Raw genomic sequence first — 14,040 nt, 5'->3', positions numbered from 1 at the left:
AAAGCCCTGCAATGGTTTGGCAACAATTTGCACTAACCCTAACATTTTCCCCGAAATATGAAGATATCAGATCCGGCACACACCCTTCCACGTATATAAGAGCCATCGAGCAATCCTGGGGATCCTTCTTCGGCGGAGGCGGCGGGTTTAGATGATTATCGGATGGCGGCGGAGGGGGTACTAGTACCGGACTTGGTGGATTGTGGTGGCCTCCATGGTGCTTATGCCGCGGTTTGTGGCCGTGGTGGTGGTGTTTGCGATTATGTTGTGGTGGGCCGGCGTGGTGGCGGTGAGAGTTCAGCCACCGTGAAGGGAGGCGGAACGGGAATGATATTGGAGATCGTGTGATAGCTTTATCAGCTGATGAGGCTCTACTTTCTTGATCATCATCGATGGATTCATCGGCTAAGGATAGAACATTCATGCAGAGGAGGAAGAACAAAGTAAAGAATATCAGATTCCTCATTTTTTTTTTTGAGATGATTGAACGAATTATTTGATGCATTGAAATTTATGGTGTCTTGAAAGTTATAAGTGATAAAAGATTTTGGAGATCTCAAGAGTCCATTCCCATCGAGTTTAATTTGTTGCACTTGATAATGTTGGGGAGATTAATTACAATATTATTATTGTTGACATACATCATTTTGAGTTTTGCTTATCAATATATAACTCGAGAGAGAGTCCATTCCCATCAAGTTTTATGCACTTGGTTGTTGTTGGGGTGCAATAATTTTTTTTGTTCGATAGAGCGATCCAACCATGGTGTTTAATTCGTTTGGACAAATAAATTTAAACGTTTTCTGTTTTATAAGTGATTTTTTTTTTAAAAAAAGTGTTTGGATAAGAAATTTTATGATATATTTTTTAAAAATATTTTTAAAAAGTGTAATTTAATTATAGTTTTTAAAAAAACAATTGTTTTGATGTTTTTATACAATAAAAAAATGCGAATAAACAATAATTAAAAGTTTTACACAAAAACTACTGTGAAATATTTTCACTAGTAAATTTTGTGAGGCGAATTTTTTATTTGAGTCTCTCATTAAAAATATTATTTTTTTATGACAAATGTATTAGTTTTTATTGTAAATATAAACAATTTTGACGCGTCTTACAGATAAAGATGCATCAAAATGTCTCATAGGAACAAAATGTCAATTCGGGTGGGTCGGGTGGGTCGGGTCGGGTTGACGAAAATAGTTAAAAATTTCACATCTCGAACCCAAGGCAACCCCAAAATTAATTGCCAACCCGAACCCGAATCAGGCTAACCCGATAATTAACCCGATCAACCCGAGCCAACCCGATTTTATTTTTTATTTTTTAACTAAATAATGAAATAAAAATTCAAAACAAACAATAATAATAGTAATAATTTAATTTAATCACATAATAACAAATTATATATAATTTAAATTTGAAAGTCTAGTTGTAAAAAATTTAAAGCATACTTACTATATACAAAAAATAAAAAATTATTTTAAAAATAAAAATTGTAAAAAATAAATATTAAATGACGAAAATCTATTATAACTACAATAATTTTTTTCAAGCATACAACTAATAAAAATGTAGCAAATATTTCTTAATTTTATATAAAAAATAATAATAGTAAAAAAATTTGGGTCCCGAGTTGACCCGAACCCAACCCAAATCCGATTAAATTTTCCGGGTTAACTTTCGGGTCAACCCGATTCGACACAAAACAAAAACCCCCAATCCTAACCCGATATTTTTCGGGTCGATTCGTATCGGGTTGGCGTGTTGGGTTGAGTTTTGACATCCCTATAGGAGCTACTCAAGCTTTTATAAAACAAGTACTAGTATTTTCACCCGTGCGATGCACGAGCTATATCTTGTGTATAATATAATTAATTTGGATTAAATTAAAATTTTGACTATAAAGTAAAATATAAACAAATTTAATTTTACAATGAGTAATTAGAATAATGTTAAAAAAATTTAAAAAAGACAAAAACTCTTTAAACAAAAATATGTTATGTGATGCACGTGATATTATTTGATACAGTTAATGATGAAAAATAATATTAAAAATAAACATTTGAACAAACAATCGAAACATGCATTATATAATTAGAAAACAAACAAATTATCTTATAAATTTTGAAAAACTTCTTTAAATACAATATTTGTTGTTGAATTTTCTGATTGGTCTTGTCATCACATATCAAGATTTTGAGACTCTTAGGATTGGTAACTCTAGATACGGCGACATACAATTGGCCATGACCAAACACGGAATTCCTCAAAAAAAAATTCCTACATGAGATAATGATTGACCCTGAATTTTGTTGATTGTCTGTCTTCTTTGAAATTTAAAACGAAGTCTTGGATCAAAAGGGTCAAAGACATTCTTGAAATAAGTTGAAAGATTAATATCACGAATAACTTAAAACAATTGTGTCATTTTGTATATATTGAACGATGACTAATTGATGATTCTACGTGACAATTTGAGGAAGAAATTAAACTTTTCACAATTTTGATGTTAAATATATGTTTATTTATACAATAATAATTGGGATCTAAACATAATTGGAATTATATTTTTTTTTTATTATTTTTGATTTTATTGTTTTAATTTGCCGGTTGAAATATAATTAGTTATTTTGTTCCTTTTTTTTTATTATGGAGATTACATAAATAAATCTATTTCTATTGTAGATAAATATTTGTAAATATTTATATGGTTTATACATGTTTATAAATCTATAAATTTTTGAATATCTAGAATAAAATAGTTTTTTATAAATTTGGTTAATAATAATTCAAACTGAATATTTGAAACTTTGTATATGTCTGTTTTCAGTAAATAATATTTTATTTATCTTTGTTCTAAATCTTTAATATTAGATTATATATATATATATATAGATTATCGCAAATTGAATATTTGATGCTTTATATGAGCAATGATTATGAAAAATCTTCTTAATATATTTTTTAAAATTTGAATCTTCATAAATATGGTAAATATTACAAACTAAAAATGTATTGAACGTGATTATGTATACTGATTGATAATTCTGCATGAAAATTTGAAGAAGAAATTAAACTCTTTACATTTTAAATGTTAAATTTATGTTTATTTATACAATAATAATTGGGATTTAATCAAAATTGGAAATGTATTCTATTTTTGTTATTATTTTTTATTTTATTCTTTTAATTACTGGTTGAAATGTCATTAGTTATTTTGTTTCTTTTTTTTTTATTACGGAGATTACATAAATAAATTTATTTTTATTATATATAAATATATATAAATATTTATACGGTTTATATTGTATATATATAGATGATTTTTTTATTGTATTATAGCAAATTGAATATTTACAACTTTATATATGCAATGATTATGGAAAATCATTTTAATATATTATTTTAAAATTTGCACCTTCAAATATAATTATTGCAAACTAAATTTTTTTTTGTTAATAATGTTCAATTTTCATTCGTGGTCAAACTTTCATATTTTAAAATATAATCTTTGTATTTTATTAAAGAAAAATCAACCTCCGAAATTAAAGACTTTTTAAATGTTAAAAAAAATTAAGTGATTTTTTCATTTACGATACATTTTATATGTAATAATTATTAAATATTCTAATTTTATTGTATTGTTAATGAAATATATTAATTATTACAAATTTGTATATTAAAGCATTTATGTAATATGTAAGGATTCCTAAAATTATTACATTTGTGTAGAGTAATTAAGCAAAATTTTAAATTATAATTTATTTATTATTATATTTTTAGAATTTATTTATCTACATTTCAAAGTGAAATTTTTTTGCAAAACATAACGTTATAAAATATGTAATTTTCGTAAATTATATGAGTTATCGTTATAAATTATATATTTATATATGTATATAATATATATAATGTATGAAAAGAATGAAAAATTTCATTGCTTATAGAACACAAATGTATTGAACGTGATTATGTATACTGATTGATAATTCTGCATGAAAATTTGAAGAAGAAATTAAACTCTTTACATTTTAAATGTTAAATTTATGTTTATTTATACAATAATAATTGGGATTTAATCAAAATTGGAAATGTATTCTATTTTTGTTATTATTTTTTATTTTATTCTTTTAATTACTGGTTGAAATGTCATTAGTTATTTTGTTTCTTTTTTTTTTTATTACGGAGATTACATAAAGAAATTTATTTTTATTATATATAAATATATATAAATATTTATACGGTTTATATTGTATATATATAGATGATTTTTTTATTGTATTATAGCAAATTGAATATTTACAACTTTATATATGCAATGATTATGGAAAATCATTTTAATATATTATTTTAAAATTTGCACCTTCAAATATAATTATTGCAAACTAAATTTTTTTTGTTAATAATGTTCAATTTTCATTCGTGGTCAAACTTTCATATTTTAAAATATAATCTTTGTATTTTATTAAAGAAAAATCAACCTCCGAAATTAAAGACTTCTTAAATGTTAAAAAAAATTAAGTGATTTTTTCATTTACGATACATTTTATATGTAATAATTATTAAATATTCTAATTTTATTGTATTGTTAATGAAATATATTAATTATTACAAATTTGTATATTAAAGCATTTATGTAATATGTAAGGATTCCTAAAATTATTACATTTGTGTAGAGTAATTAAGCAAATTTTTAAATTATAATTTATTTATTATTATATTTTTAGAATTTATTTATCTACATTTCAAAGTGAAATTTTTTAGCAAAACATAACGTTATAAAATATGTAATTTTCGTAAATTATATGAGTTATCGTTATAAATTATATATTTATATATGTATATAATATATATAATGTATGAAAAGAATGAAAAATTTCATTGCTTATAGAACACAAATAAAAATAAGTTTTGTTTGTTTTCCTTTTTTAGCTAACTTTTTGGCGGGATTTTACTATTTTTGGCAAAAACTCAGTTATTATATATATATAGATAATTGTCCAGAAGCCTTCTTAATTATTTTAAACTATAAAATATTTTTTTAAAAAAAATAGTTGTCAAAACACTTCTAACTTTAAAAATAATTTTATTGAATGATTTTTCAAACACATATTTATTCTCAAAATAATTGTAAGAAACATTTTATAAAAATTTTGTGAAAAAACTATTATAAAATATTTATACCGGAATATTACAATTGTAAATAATTAGATTGTAATGTCTTCATTAGACGGTTTCACGTCAATCAACTTTGGTAAAATTGGTTAACGAGATTTTATTTTTAGGATATTACTCAAATCATGGATCTAACGATCTATATTTTAATACATAAACATAATTAATATTGAAGAGTTGACGTGACAAATCATTAAATTATTAAATTAAAAATTAAGTAATACACATCAAGTAAGTTGAACTCTACCCGTAAAACTGATCTTCAATATCACAAAAAATATTGAGCAATGCTACATGTACAACAATTTTTACACCACAGAGAATTCAATATAAAATTTTAATTTATCAAATCTCACGATACATTGAATGCAAAATCTCACGATATCATATCAAAATCTCACGAGATAATAGCAAAATCTCACGACATAATTGTTGTAAATATCGTTGTACGATATATTGGTTGTACTTCTAGCATTATTAAAAATACTACTTTGTGAAACAAGATACGTGATATTTAATAAAGCCTATTTAACAATTGGGCCCCAAAAAAAAGGCCGCCGAATTGATCAATACAATACCCATTAATATTTTTCTTTATTTACTTAAGTTAAGTGTTTGAATTTTGATTTCACATTTTACTTAATTGAATTGGAAACTTGGGGATGATAAAAAAGGTCAAAACATTAAAAAGTGACATAGTTTCTAATTCATCTACTAAATAAAAAATCTAATTAATTTTTTTCTAAAATATTTTTAATCTTCTAAAAATAATGTCATTTTATTTATAATAATAGATTAATGTTGAATATGTGATGTGACAAATCATTGAACCATTGAATTGACAATTAGAACGTATAGTAGGTTGAATTCAAACTTCAATAACTTGTTGGACAAGTGTGTGTAATAATGTTACAATCGAACTGATCAAAACTCGACTCGAGTTGAGTTTGAAGCGCGTCAACCGAACGCGCTTCAGTAAGCTGTAAAGATTTCCAACGCGACCCCTTTGATTTTCTCTCCTTAAACCCTTGGCTCTCTCTCTCTCGCTCTCTAAAACCCCCATTTCTCCCTTTCGAATATTCAAGCGGAATCGCGGAAACCGTCTTTACTATTCGCCGACTTCTCATCGATATTTCGATAGGAAAATGTCTAAACTGTCGAAATTTAGTGCTTCGAATCCCAAGGTGTGGGTGGTGATCGGTGTCAGTATCGCCGGAGTTTTGATCCTGGCGGAGGTACAGCGGCGTCGGATCAAAGCTAAGAGCTCCGTTAAAGAAGACTTCGGAGCTTTTATCGAGCGATTCGAGCTCCTTCCATTTCCTCAGCCGCCGCCTCCGGCTTCTCGTCTCCCTCTCTCTGACCTCACATTCGCCATCAATGACAAGTATGTGGTCACTTTTTGTTTTGAACTTTTTGATGTTTATGTACACGGTTGGTTTGTTGTGCCCGTTCCGTTGCTTAGCTTTATTATTATTTTTGTTGGAAAGGTTGCATTAATTTTCGGTTTCATGGTTGGGTTTTTCCCTCTGTTTTCGAATGTTGCTAATTGGCATGGCAAGAGTAAAAGTTAAAACTCAAGTTTCTTCATCAACATTTCTTGACATTGTATTCGTATTGATTTTTCGTTTATGAATTAGGAGGAAAAGAATCTGAGATATTTGGTTTTTGTAAATATTTTACTTCTATGTTGTTGTAAAATGTAGTGCCGAACAAATATGATTGTGATGCACTTGGATCTGGAACTAGCGGGGAGCCAGTAGTGGCTAGTGCTTTTCAAATGAGAATAACCCAAAGTTTTGTGTAGTTTCTTTATAGAAAGTTGGATCCTGAAATTGTCTACCAGTAAAGGGGTCACATGGATGATACGTCAACTAACTGCTAAACGTTTTCTTTCATTTTGATATTTTGCAGTATTGATGTAAAAGGCTATGTAACGGGATATGGGTGTGCTGATTGGAAGAGGACACACGAGGAGGCCGTGAAAACAGCTCTAGTTGTGACAACATTACTTAAAAATGGGGCGACCTGTGTAGGCAAGACTGTTATGGATGAGCTCGGTTTAGGGTATTTCATTTTGCCTTAGTTTTTTTAAATACAACATTGTAGCTGTCATGAGTACGACAGATATCAAGAAAGGCAAATGTTATTTTCTGTGTTGCTTCAAGGATGCTATTTTGCTTGTGTTGGAAAAACATATCCTATATACTTTTATCATTTGCTCACTTTTCCCTTTAGTGGTGTTGGGTCGTCGGGGGTGGGGGATTTTGTGTTTTGAGGTGATGGAGTAGGGCAGCAGTTGATTACCGTCCTTGTAATTTTTACAGTATATCAGGGCAAAATCGGAACTATGGAATGCCAACCAACCCGCTAAAGCCATCTCTTGTTCCAGGAGGCTTTTCTAGTGGATCAGCAGCGGCTGTTGCTGGACATCTCTTAGATTTTGCTCTTGGTACAGATATTTTAAACTTTGAATGCGATAGGACAAGATTGTTGAGATCCCTACCTGCCATATTTAATTTAGATGATGTTTGTTTATTATTTATCATTGTTTATTAGAATAGATCACACTTTATTTGGAAGAACAATGTTTTGACCCAAGACTGCTTCAGGCAAAAAAATAATAATAAAATAGGTGTTTACTGAATGTTGTGCTAGTTTTAGTGCATATGTCATGTTTTGTTTCCTTTCGCACCTAACTTTTGAGATTTCAATAGATTGTACGAGTAATTGTACCACGTCAAGATGTACTTACCTGGTCAAATTGTATTCATCATTGAAAAGCATCCTCATCATATAATGTGCCTATTTTAGGAACTGATACAGTCGGTTGTGTAAGAGTACCAGCTTCATTTTGTGGCATCCTTGGGTTCAGACCATCGCATGGAATTGTATCTTCAATTGGTGTTGTGCCAAATTCCCAAAGTTTGGATGCTGTTGGTATGTAATCCTGGAGTTTGCTGCTGCTTCAAATTTTTAAATATTTCAGCTCGCATCTTGTTTGAACAGTCAAAAAGTTTGTCCCTCTCCACTGACGTGGATCATAAATCATGAACTGCATTTTTATTGGATGTTCTTTCATGGCAGCTATGTATAATTGTGAAGGATGTGCACAATTCATACCTAGGCTGATCTGCCAAGTCATTCATAAAAGCTTACAAGTGTGAAATCAATTACCATTGCTAGATACATATTTTGGTTACAAATGCCATTATACAAAGATGCTTTCATGGTTACTTCTAAATGCTTAATTCATCTCATCTTTCGAATTTCATTTGGAACAAAGTTGGACCATATTTTACGTCTTAATAGTTGTAGATCTTTAATTTTATGCCAAATCATTTTATTTTAGTAACTATAACATCAATGGCTCAGGGTGGTTGGCTGCTGATCCATCTGTTTTGCATCGTGTGGGTCATAGTCTACTGCAGTTAAATCCTTTGGCACCTAAAAGGACAAGGAGGTTGATAATTGCTGATGATCTTTTCCAGCTTTCCAAGGTTCCCGTTCAGAAAACTGTCCATGTTGTAAGCAAAGCAACGGAGAAGTTATCTGGCTGTAAGTTTTTAATTTTAATATTTAATTATCTATATGTTATGTTATCTACTTTGTATAATTTGAATAAAAAAAAGTCTCAACGAAATATTTCTGTGCATTTTCACAGTGAAGTAGCATTATTTTGAGTTTTGACACCAAAAAATCTAGTTTGAAATTTATGTTTTCTGGTTTGATATGTTAAAAATACATAGACCGGACTCCTGAGCATGTGAACTGTGGGAAGTATGTTGCTTCAAATGCTCCCAGCCTTGGAGCTTTTCGTGATGAATCAGCAAACCAGCAAAATGGAATGTCTGCTTTGAAAGCACTGTCTTCTGTAATGCTTTTGCTACAAAGGTCTTCTGCATATTTCTATGTTTCATAGTCTGATAATTTGATATTCATAAAATCTAGGTTACCTTATTTCTTACCTAACTGGTTTTTGTATTATCTTGTGCCCTTAGAGCAATAGGGCTTTTTTGTATCAGTGTATAAATATCACTTTAAGATTTTATTTGTTAAAAGCTTTACTTCTCCCATTTCTGATAGGAATAAATAAAACACTTTATTTTGAGATGCAAGATGTGGAAATTTGTTGATTCCAGCCTCAGTTTTTCTCTGACGGGACTTTTCTCTTTTTCAGATATGAGTTCAAAACAAATCATGAAGATTGGGTTAAATCAGTAAAACCTAAATTAGCTTCTGATATTTCTAATCGTGTTTGGACATCAATAAATGCAAACCAGGATAACATTAAAAGTTTGTATAAAGTTAAAACAGAGATGCGGGCTGCTCTACAAAGCCTCTTGAAGGTATTCACCACTATCAGAGCATGGATCCTTTTACATCTTCTTGGTGGGGAGTTGACTTATTTCAGATTAGTACCTCGATTTATATAAAACACATGATCGATATTAACTTTTTTATTTGACATTTTTTACAGTTCATGCTTTATAATGTCACCGTTGTCTTGAATTTTGTGCATCTCTTTTGTCTCTGATTTGTATTAAGTTGCCTTCATTTCTCTTCTTGGTTTTGAAGGATGATGGAATATTAGTAATTCCCACAGTGGCTGATGCTCCAGTCAAGCTGAACTCGAAGAAAGGTCTTCCTGCTGACTTCTCTGATAGGGCTTATAATTTGTTAAGTGTTTCAAGTATGTCTGGAGCTTGTCAGGTAATTCACAGCGAAGTGTACCCTTTGCATCCTGGATTTCTTGCCCTTCCAACCATCTTTTTAAAGAAAGTTCAAACGCTATTCTTTCTTCTGAATCTTTCACTTGCTTCTTGATTTCATTTGTTCTACTCTTATGTATAGGTCACGATACCATTTGGAGAACATAATGACTCTCCAATTTCAGTATCATTTATTGCATCTCATGGAAATGATAAGTTTTTACTTGATACCTTGTTGGATATGTATTCATCTCTTCAAAAAGAAGTCAACGATGTTTCAAGTTCCTTGCCATTTCCAGATACCAATGGCAACATGGATGCTGCTGAGCTTTTGAAAGAAAAGGTTCATTTTCTTTCTTTTTTGAAAAACAAACCATGATCAACTAATCTCAAGCCGTTGGCTTTTTCTTTGAATTTTTGTTGGAATGGGATTAAAAGCTGAGCATAATACTTGCAGTTAAAGCTGTTTCTATGCTTGCGTTAACTACGTGTTTTGATGGAATTTATGTTTCCTTTATTTGTGTCAAAGTATTTGCGGTAGAAGACTTGACTTCATTGCTGTTTGCTTGTTGATAAACTATGGGTGCCGTTTTATAGCTTTATGCTTTTGTTTAATTTATATTAATATTGGTAATTGCAAATTGTTCCTCTTTTGACTTTTCTTTGCCAACAATAGTATTTGACTTAGAATATGTGTATCCTTGAAACTGAATAGAGTAGAAGGAAAAAGAGAAAAGAGATGCTGTTATTATATATGTCCATTTGGTAGTAGTCAGTGTTGTAAATGGCGGGAGGTAGTGGCTGGGCGGTCTGTGACCGACTACCGCCTCGGTCTGCCTAGGCGGTTGAATTTTTTTAGCAATTTTTTTATAGGTGATCATATATAGTCATGCAATGTAATAAAAAATAGTCATAATTTTTTATGTAAGATGTGTAATTAAATAATCTTTATGCATAAAAAAAGCTTCATAAATATAATACCATCTTTACAAAAAGAAAGTGGGCGGCGGCGGGCGGTCGGTGGCATGTGGGCCTAGTGGTTGACGGTGAGAAGACTTGAAACAAAAGTGAAAAACAAAAAGAAAGTGGATAGTGTTTTTCAAATAACTAGGATTTTAAAATTGGTAGACTTTGACTAGGTTTTTAAATTTTTACTTTGACCTTTGACTGGAATTTAAAATTTGTTGACCGCCTCTCCTGCCCGAGCGCTTGCCACCGCCGCCTTGACCGCCTTGCCCGCCGGACAGCTTGGGGCGCCTGAAGCCAAGGCAGGGCGGTCGAGGGCCGCCTACGCCTAGGCGGCCGCCTCGACCGCCATTTAGAACACTGGTAGTAGTAGACGAAATGATGGAGCTCTCAGTGCGAGGAATAGTTGGTTAAAGCTAAAAGAATAGTTTGGAGGTCCTTGGTAACCTGCTTCGGGAATGAACTTGCATATCTTATAGAGAAATCTTAAAAACTAAAGTATACTGGAATGCTTTCTGCAATGACCGTGGCAAGACGTACGCTATCCCCATTATGCCCCTTTCCAATGCTCTTGCATCACTTAGAATTCATTGACTGCGGAAAAAACTTTCATCGTATAAGATCTTTATAACACTATAGGCTATAATAGGGACTTTATCATATTATCATACGTCTATTTTTTCCATGATGAAAACCATTTTCAATTGTAATTGTTTAATTGCTGTGACATATTGTAAGAATGCTATTTACTATGATGTTCTAAAACTCTGACCCCCTTTTGGTTTCTGTTATATTTACTTGATCGAAGATGACTATGCTGGGGCCTAAATAAGATTGAAAAGTGGACCCACTCTGACAAAGTTCTTTCTTTTCTCTAATATAAATGATCACGATGGGGTTGCCTTGCCCGTTAATTGTTTTTTCTTGCAGTATTGTTAACTTGTATGGCTTACATCCTATTTAACAGAGGATGCTATCACCTCTTTCCACATTAATGAGGTTGAATTTTTCTTTCTTATGGATTTTGCAGTTGTTGCATGCAACATTAAAGAAAGAATGTGTTGTACCATCTTCTCCTTGATTTGTTAGTTTAGTGCTTGGGCACTAAAGTTAAGAAATATAAGTCTGTTAAAGTAGTACATTTAAAAATTGCGTCTAGTAAGATATCATCCAATAGTTGTGGAGTGTCTGGCTATAAAATTTAGTCTTTGATATTATTTTCTGGTTGTTGGAGCTCTATGGTTGTTTAGTATTTGTTTTATTTTTAGTGGTCTGCACCAAATCAGAATGACTGCATGCAACTATATGTAGTTGTTTCTGAATATCCAAAAAATTATCTTGTTTAGTTTCCTATTCCCGGGAATAATTTTTAGTGTGATGCATGCCTTTGTTTTGATTTTTTTTCTTGCAGGGGAATGCTGCGTACAAAGGAAAACAATGGAATAAAGCTGTAAGTTACTACACTGAGGCAATAAAACTGAACCAGACAAATGCAACATACTTTTCCAATCGAGCAGCTGCTTACTTGGAGTTAGGATGGTCTGATACATCCTTTTCTTTTTGTACAATAGTTATTTTCTTTCCACGGAAAGCACTTTATTTATCAATTTCTGACAAATGAACTATTTATGCAGCTTTCAGCAAGCTGAAGATGATTGTAGTAGTGCGATATCCCTGGATAAGAAGGTGATGGGAGCTTCTTGTTCTTTTCAATATTAGATATGACACAAACTTATCTTATTCCTGACGGCTGACTCTGTTTACTACAATCATATTCCAACTCCATGATGGTAACCATTTCCTCGGAGTTAGAAATTAATGTTTAGGGTTCATGAGTAATCGTGACATGGGTTAACCAAGTCGAGCGAACGCCGCCCCACTCAAGCTTGACTCTACAAAGAAAGCATTAGCACTCGAGTTAGGGCTTAATTGATTGGTGTTTTTTTTTCGAACTTGAGCTTGAGCTGTTTGCAATTTATGATAAATTAAGTATATTTATTGTAATTTCATTAAAATTTTTAAAAAATTAATTTCTCGAGCCGGAGTGCTAGAGTTGGAGACATCAAAGCTTTAGCTTGGCTGGAGAAAGTAGCAGTTTGTCTCGGTTGCACTTTCATGTGGCACATGCACACAAGTATTCTACGCTCATACTGCACCGGAAATGATCCGAGAAACTTGTGTTTCCCTATGTAGAACGTGAAGGCCTATTTGAGAAGAGGGACAGCTAAGGAATCTCTGCTTTTCTACAAAGAGGCTCTTCAAGGTCAGAAGTAGTGAATTCCTCTTCGAATACTACATGATACAATATGGTTGTGGTATTATTGGCCCTTACCCCATGATATCCCCTATCCTTTTCAACGCATGCCTCATAAAAGGACGTGAAATTCCATTATCATTATTCTTCAACTAAAAATATCGTGTATTGACTATTTTTAATATGTTGTCGACTTCCCCAGTCCCTAGTTGAGTTAAAAAATGGTGGATACATTTCTTGAGGTGTTTGGAAGCTACCATTTTGGAGCATATTGGACAGGCTGGGTTCATCATAGTTACTTCTCTATTTGTTCTCACATATCTTGGCGGTAACTTGCAGATTTTAAGCACGCACTTGTTCTGGAACCACAGAACAAGCTGGCCAGTGTAGCTGAAAAAAGACTAAGAAAATTGACCACTTAACTCGACTGCCATTCGCCTCGTAAATGGAGCAAAAACTTTGAGGTACGTTGATGTAATAATAAATGATAGGGAACAATTCTTTGAGCGAAACTCTTTTGCATGCTATGGGACGAAATGTCTGCAATGAATCTGTACGATGAATAATTGATTTGAATTTTGTATATATTGTAATTTTGTCTGCTGTGATGGGATTCCGGAGGAAATCACATTGTGCTATGAATTGCCAGACATTCATTTTTTGCTGAACTTTGTAGTTATTGTGTATAGGAACGATCTCTTAAAGAGAGTGATTTTGTTTTGTTATTGTTATTGTTATTGTTATCCAAATGATTTGTTATGAATAAGAATAATAAAGAAATGGGTATTGTTTTATTATTATTATTATTAAACATAGAAATATGAATTTTACCCTTTCTTTGGTGACCGATCCCCTATTCACCCTGTTTTACGAGTTTTCAATTTTTTCTTTCCTTTTAAATAATTGTTTTTAAACGTTATATTTATTTAATCA

The 14,040-nt window shown here is 31.2% G+C and overlaps 1 protein-coding gene across 1 annotated transcript; it reads left to right on the top strand.

Moving 5' to 3' along the window:
• The first annotated feature begins 6,199 nt into the window (after positions 1-6,199).
• On the top strand, positions 6,200-13,901 carry LOC140862049 (outer envelope protein 64, mitochondrial). Its single transcript, XM_073265054.1, has 13 exons — positions 6,200-6,562; positions 7,090-7,242; positions 7,503-7,627; positions 7,990-8,115; positions 8,551-8,733; positions 8,925-9,069; positions 9,356-9,524; positions 9,754-9,888; positions 10,030-10,230; positions 12,265-12,392; positions 12,488-12,539; positions 13,047-13,116; positions 13,447-13,901. Exons 1-13 carry the CDS (start codon positions 6,324-6,326, stop codon positions 13,527-13,529), a joined length of 1,809 nt encoding a protein of 602 aa, XP_073121155.1. The 5' UTR covers positions 6,200-6,323; the 3' UTR covers positions 13,530-13,901.
• Positions 13,902-14,040: the final 139 nt, after the last annotated feature.

Source organism: Henckelia pumila, chromosome 4, assembly GCF_033568475.1.
Source record: "Henckelia pumila isolate YLH828 chromosome 4, ASM3356847v2, whole genome shotgun sequence".
Lineage (NCBI taxonomy): Eukaryota > Viridiplantae > Streptophyta > Magnoliopsida > Lamiales > Gesneriaceae > Henckelia > Henckelia pumila.
Note: the sequence above shows the minus strand (reverse complement) of the source record. Positions and strands in the feature narration are given on the sequence as shown.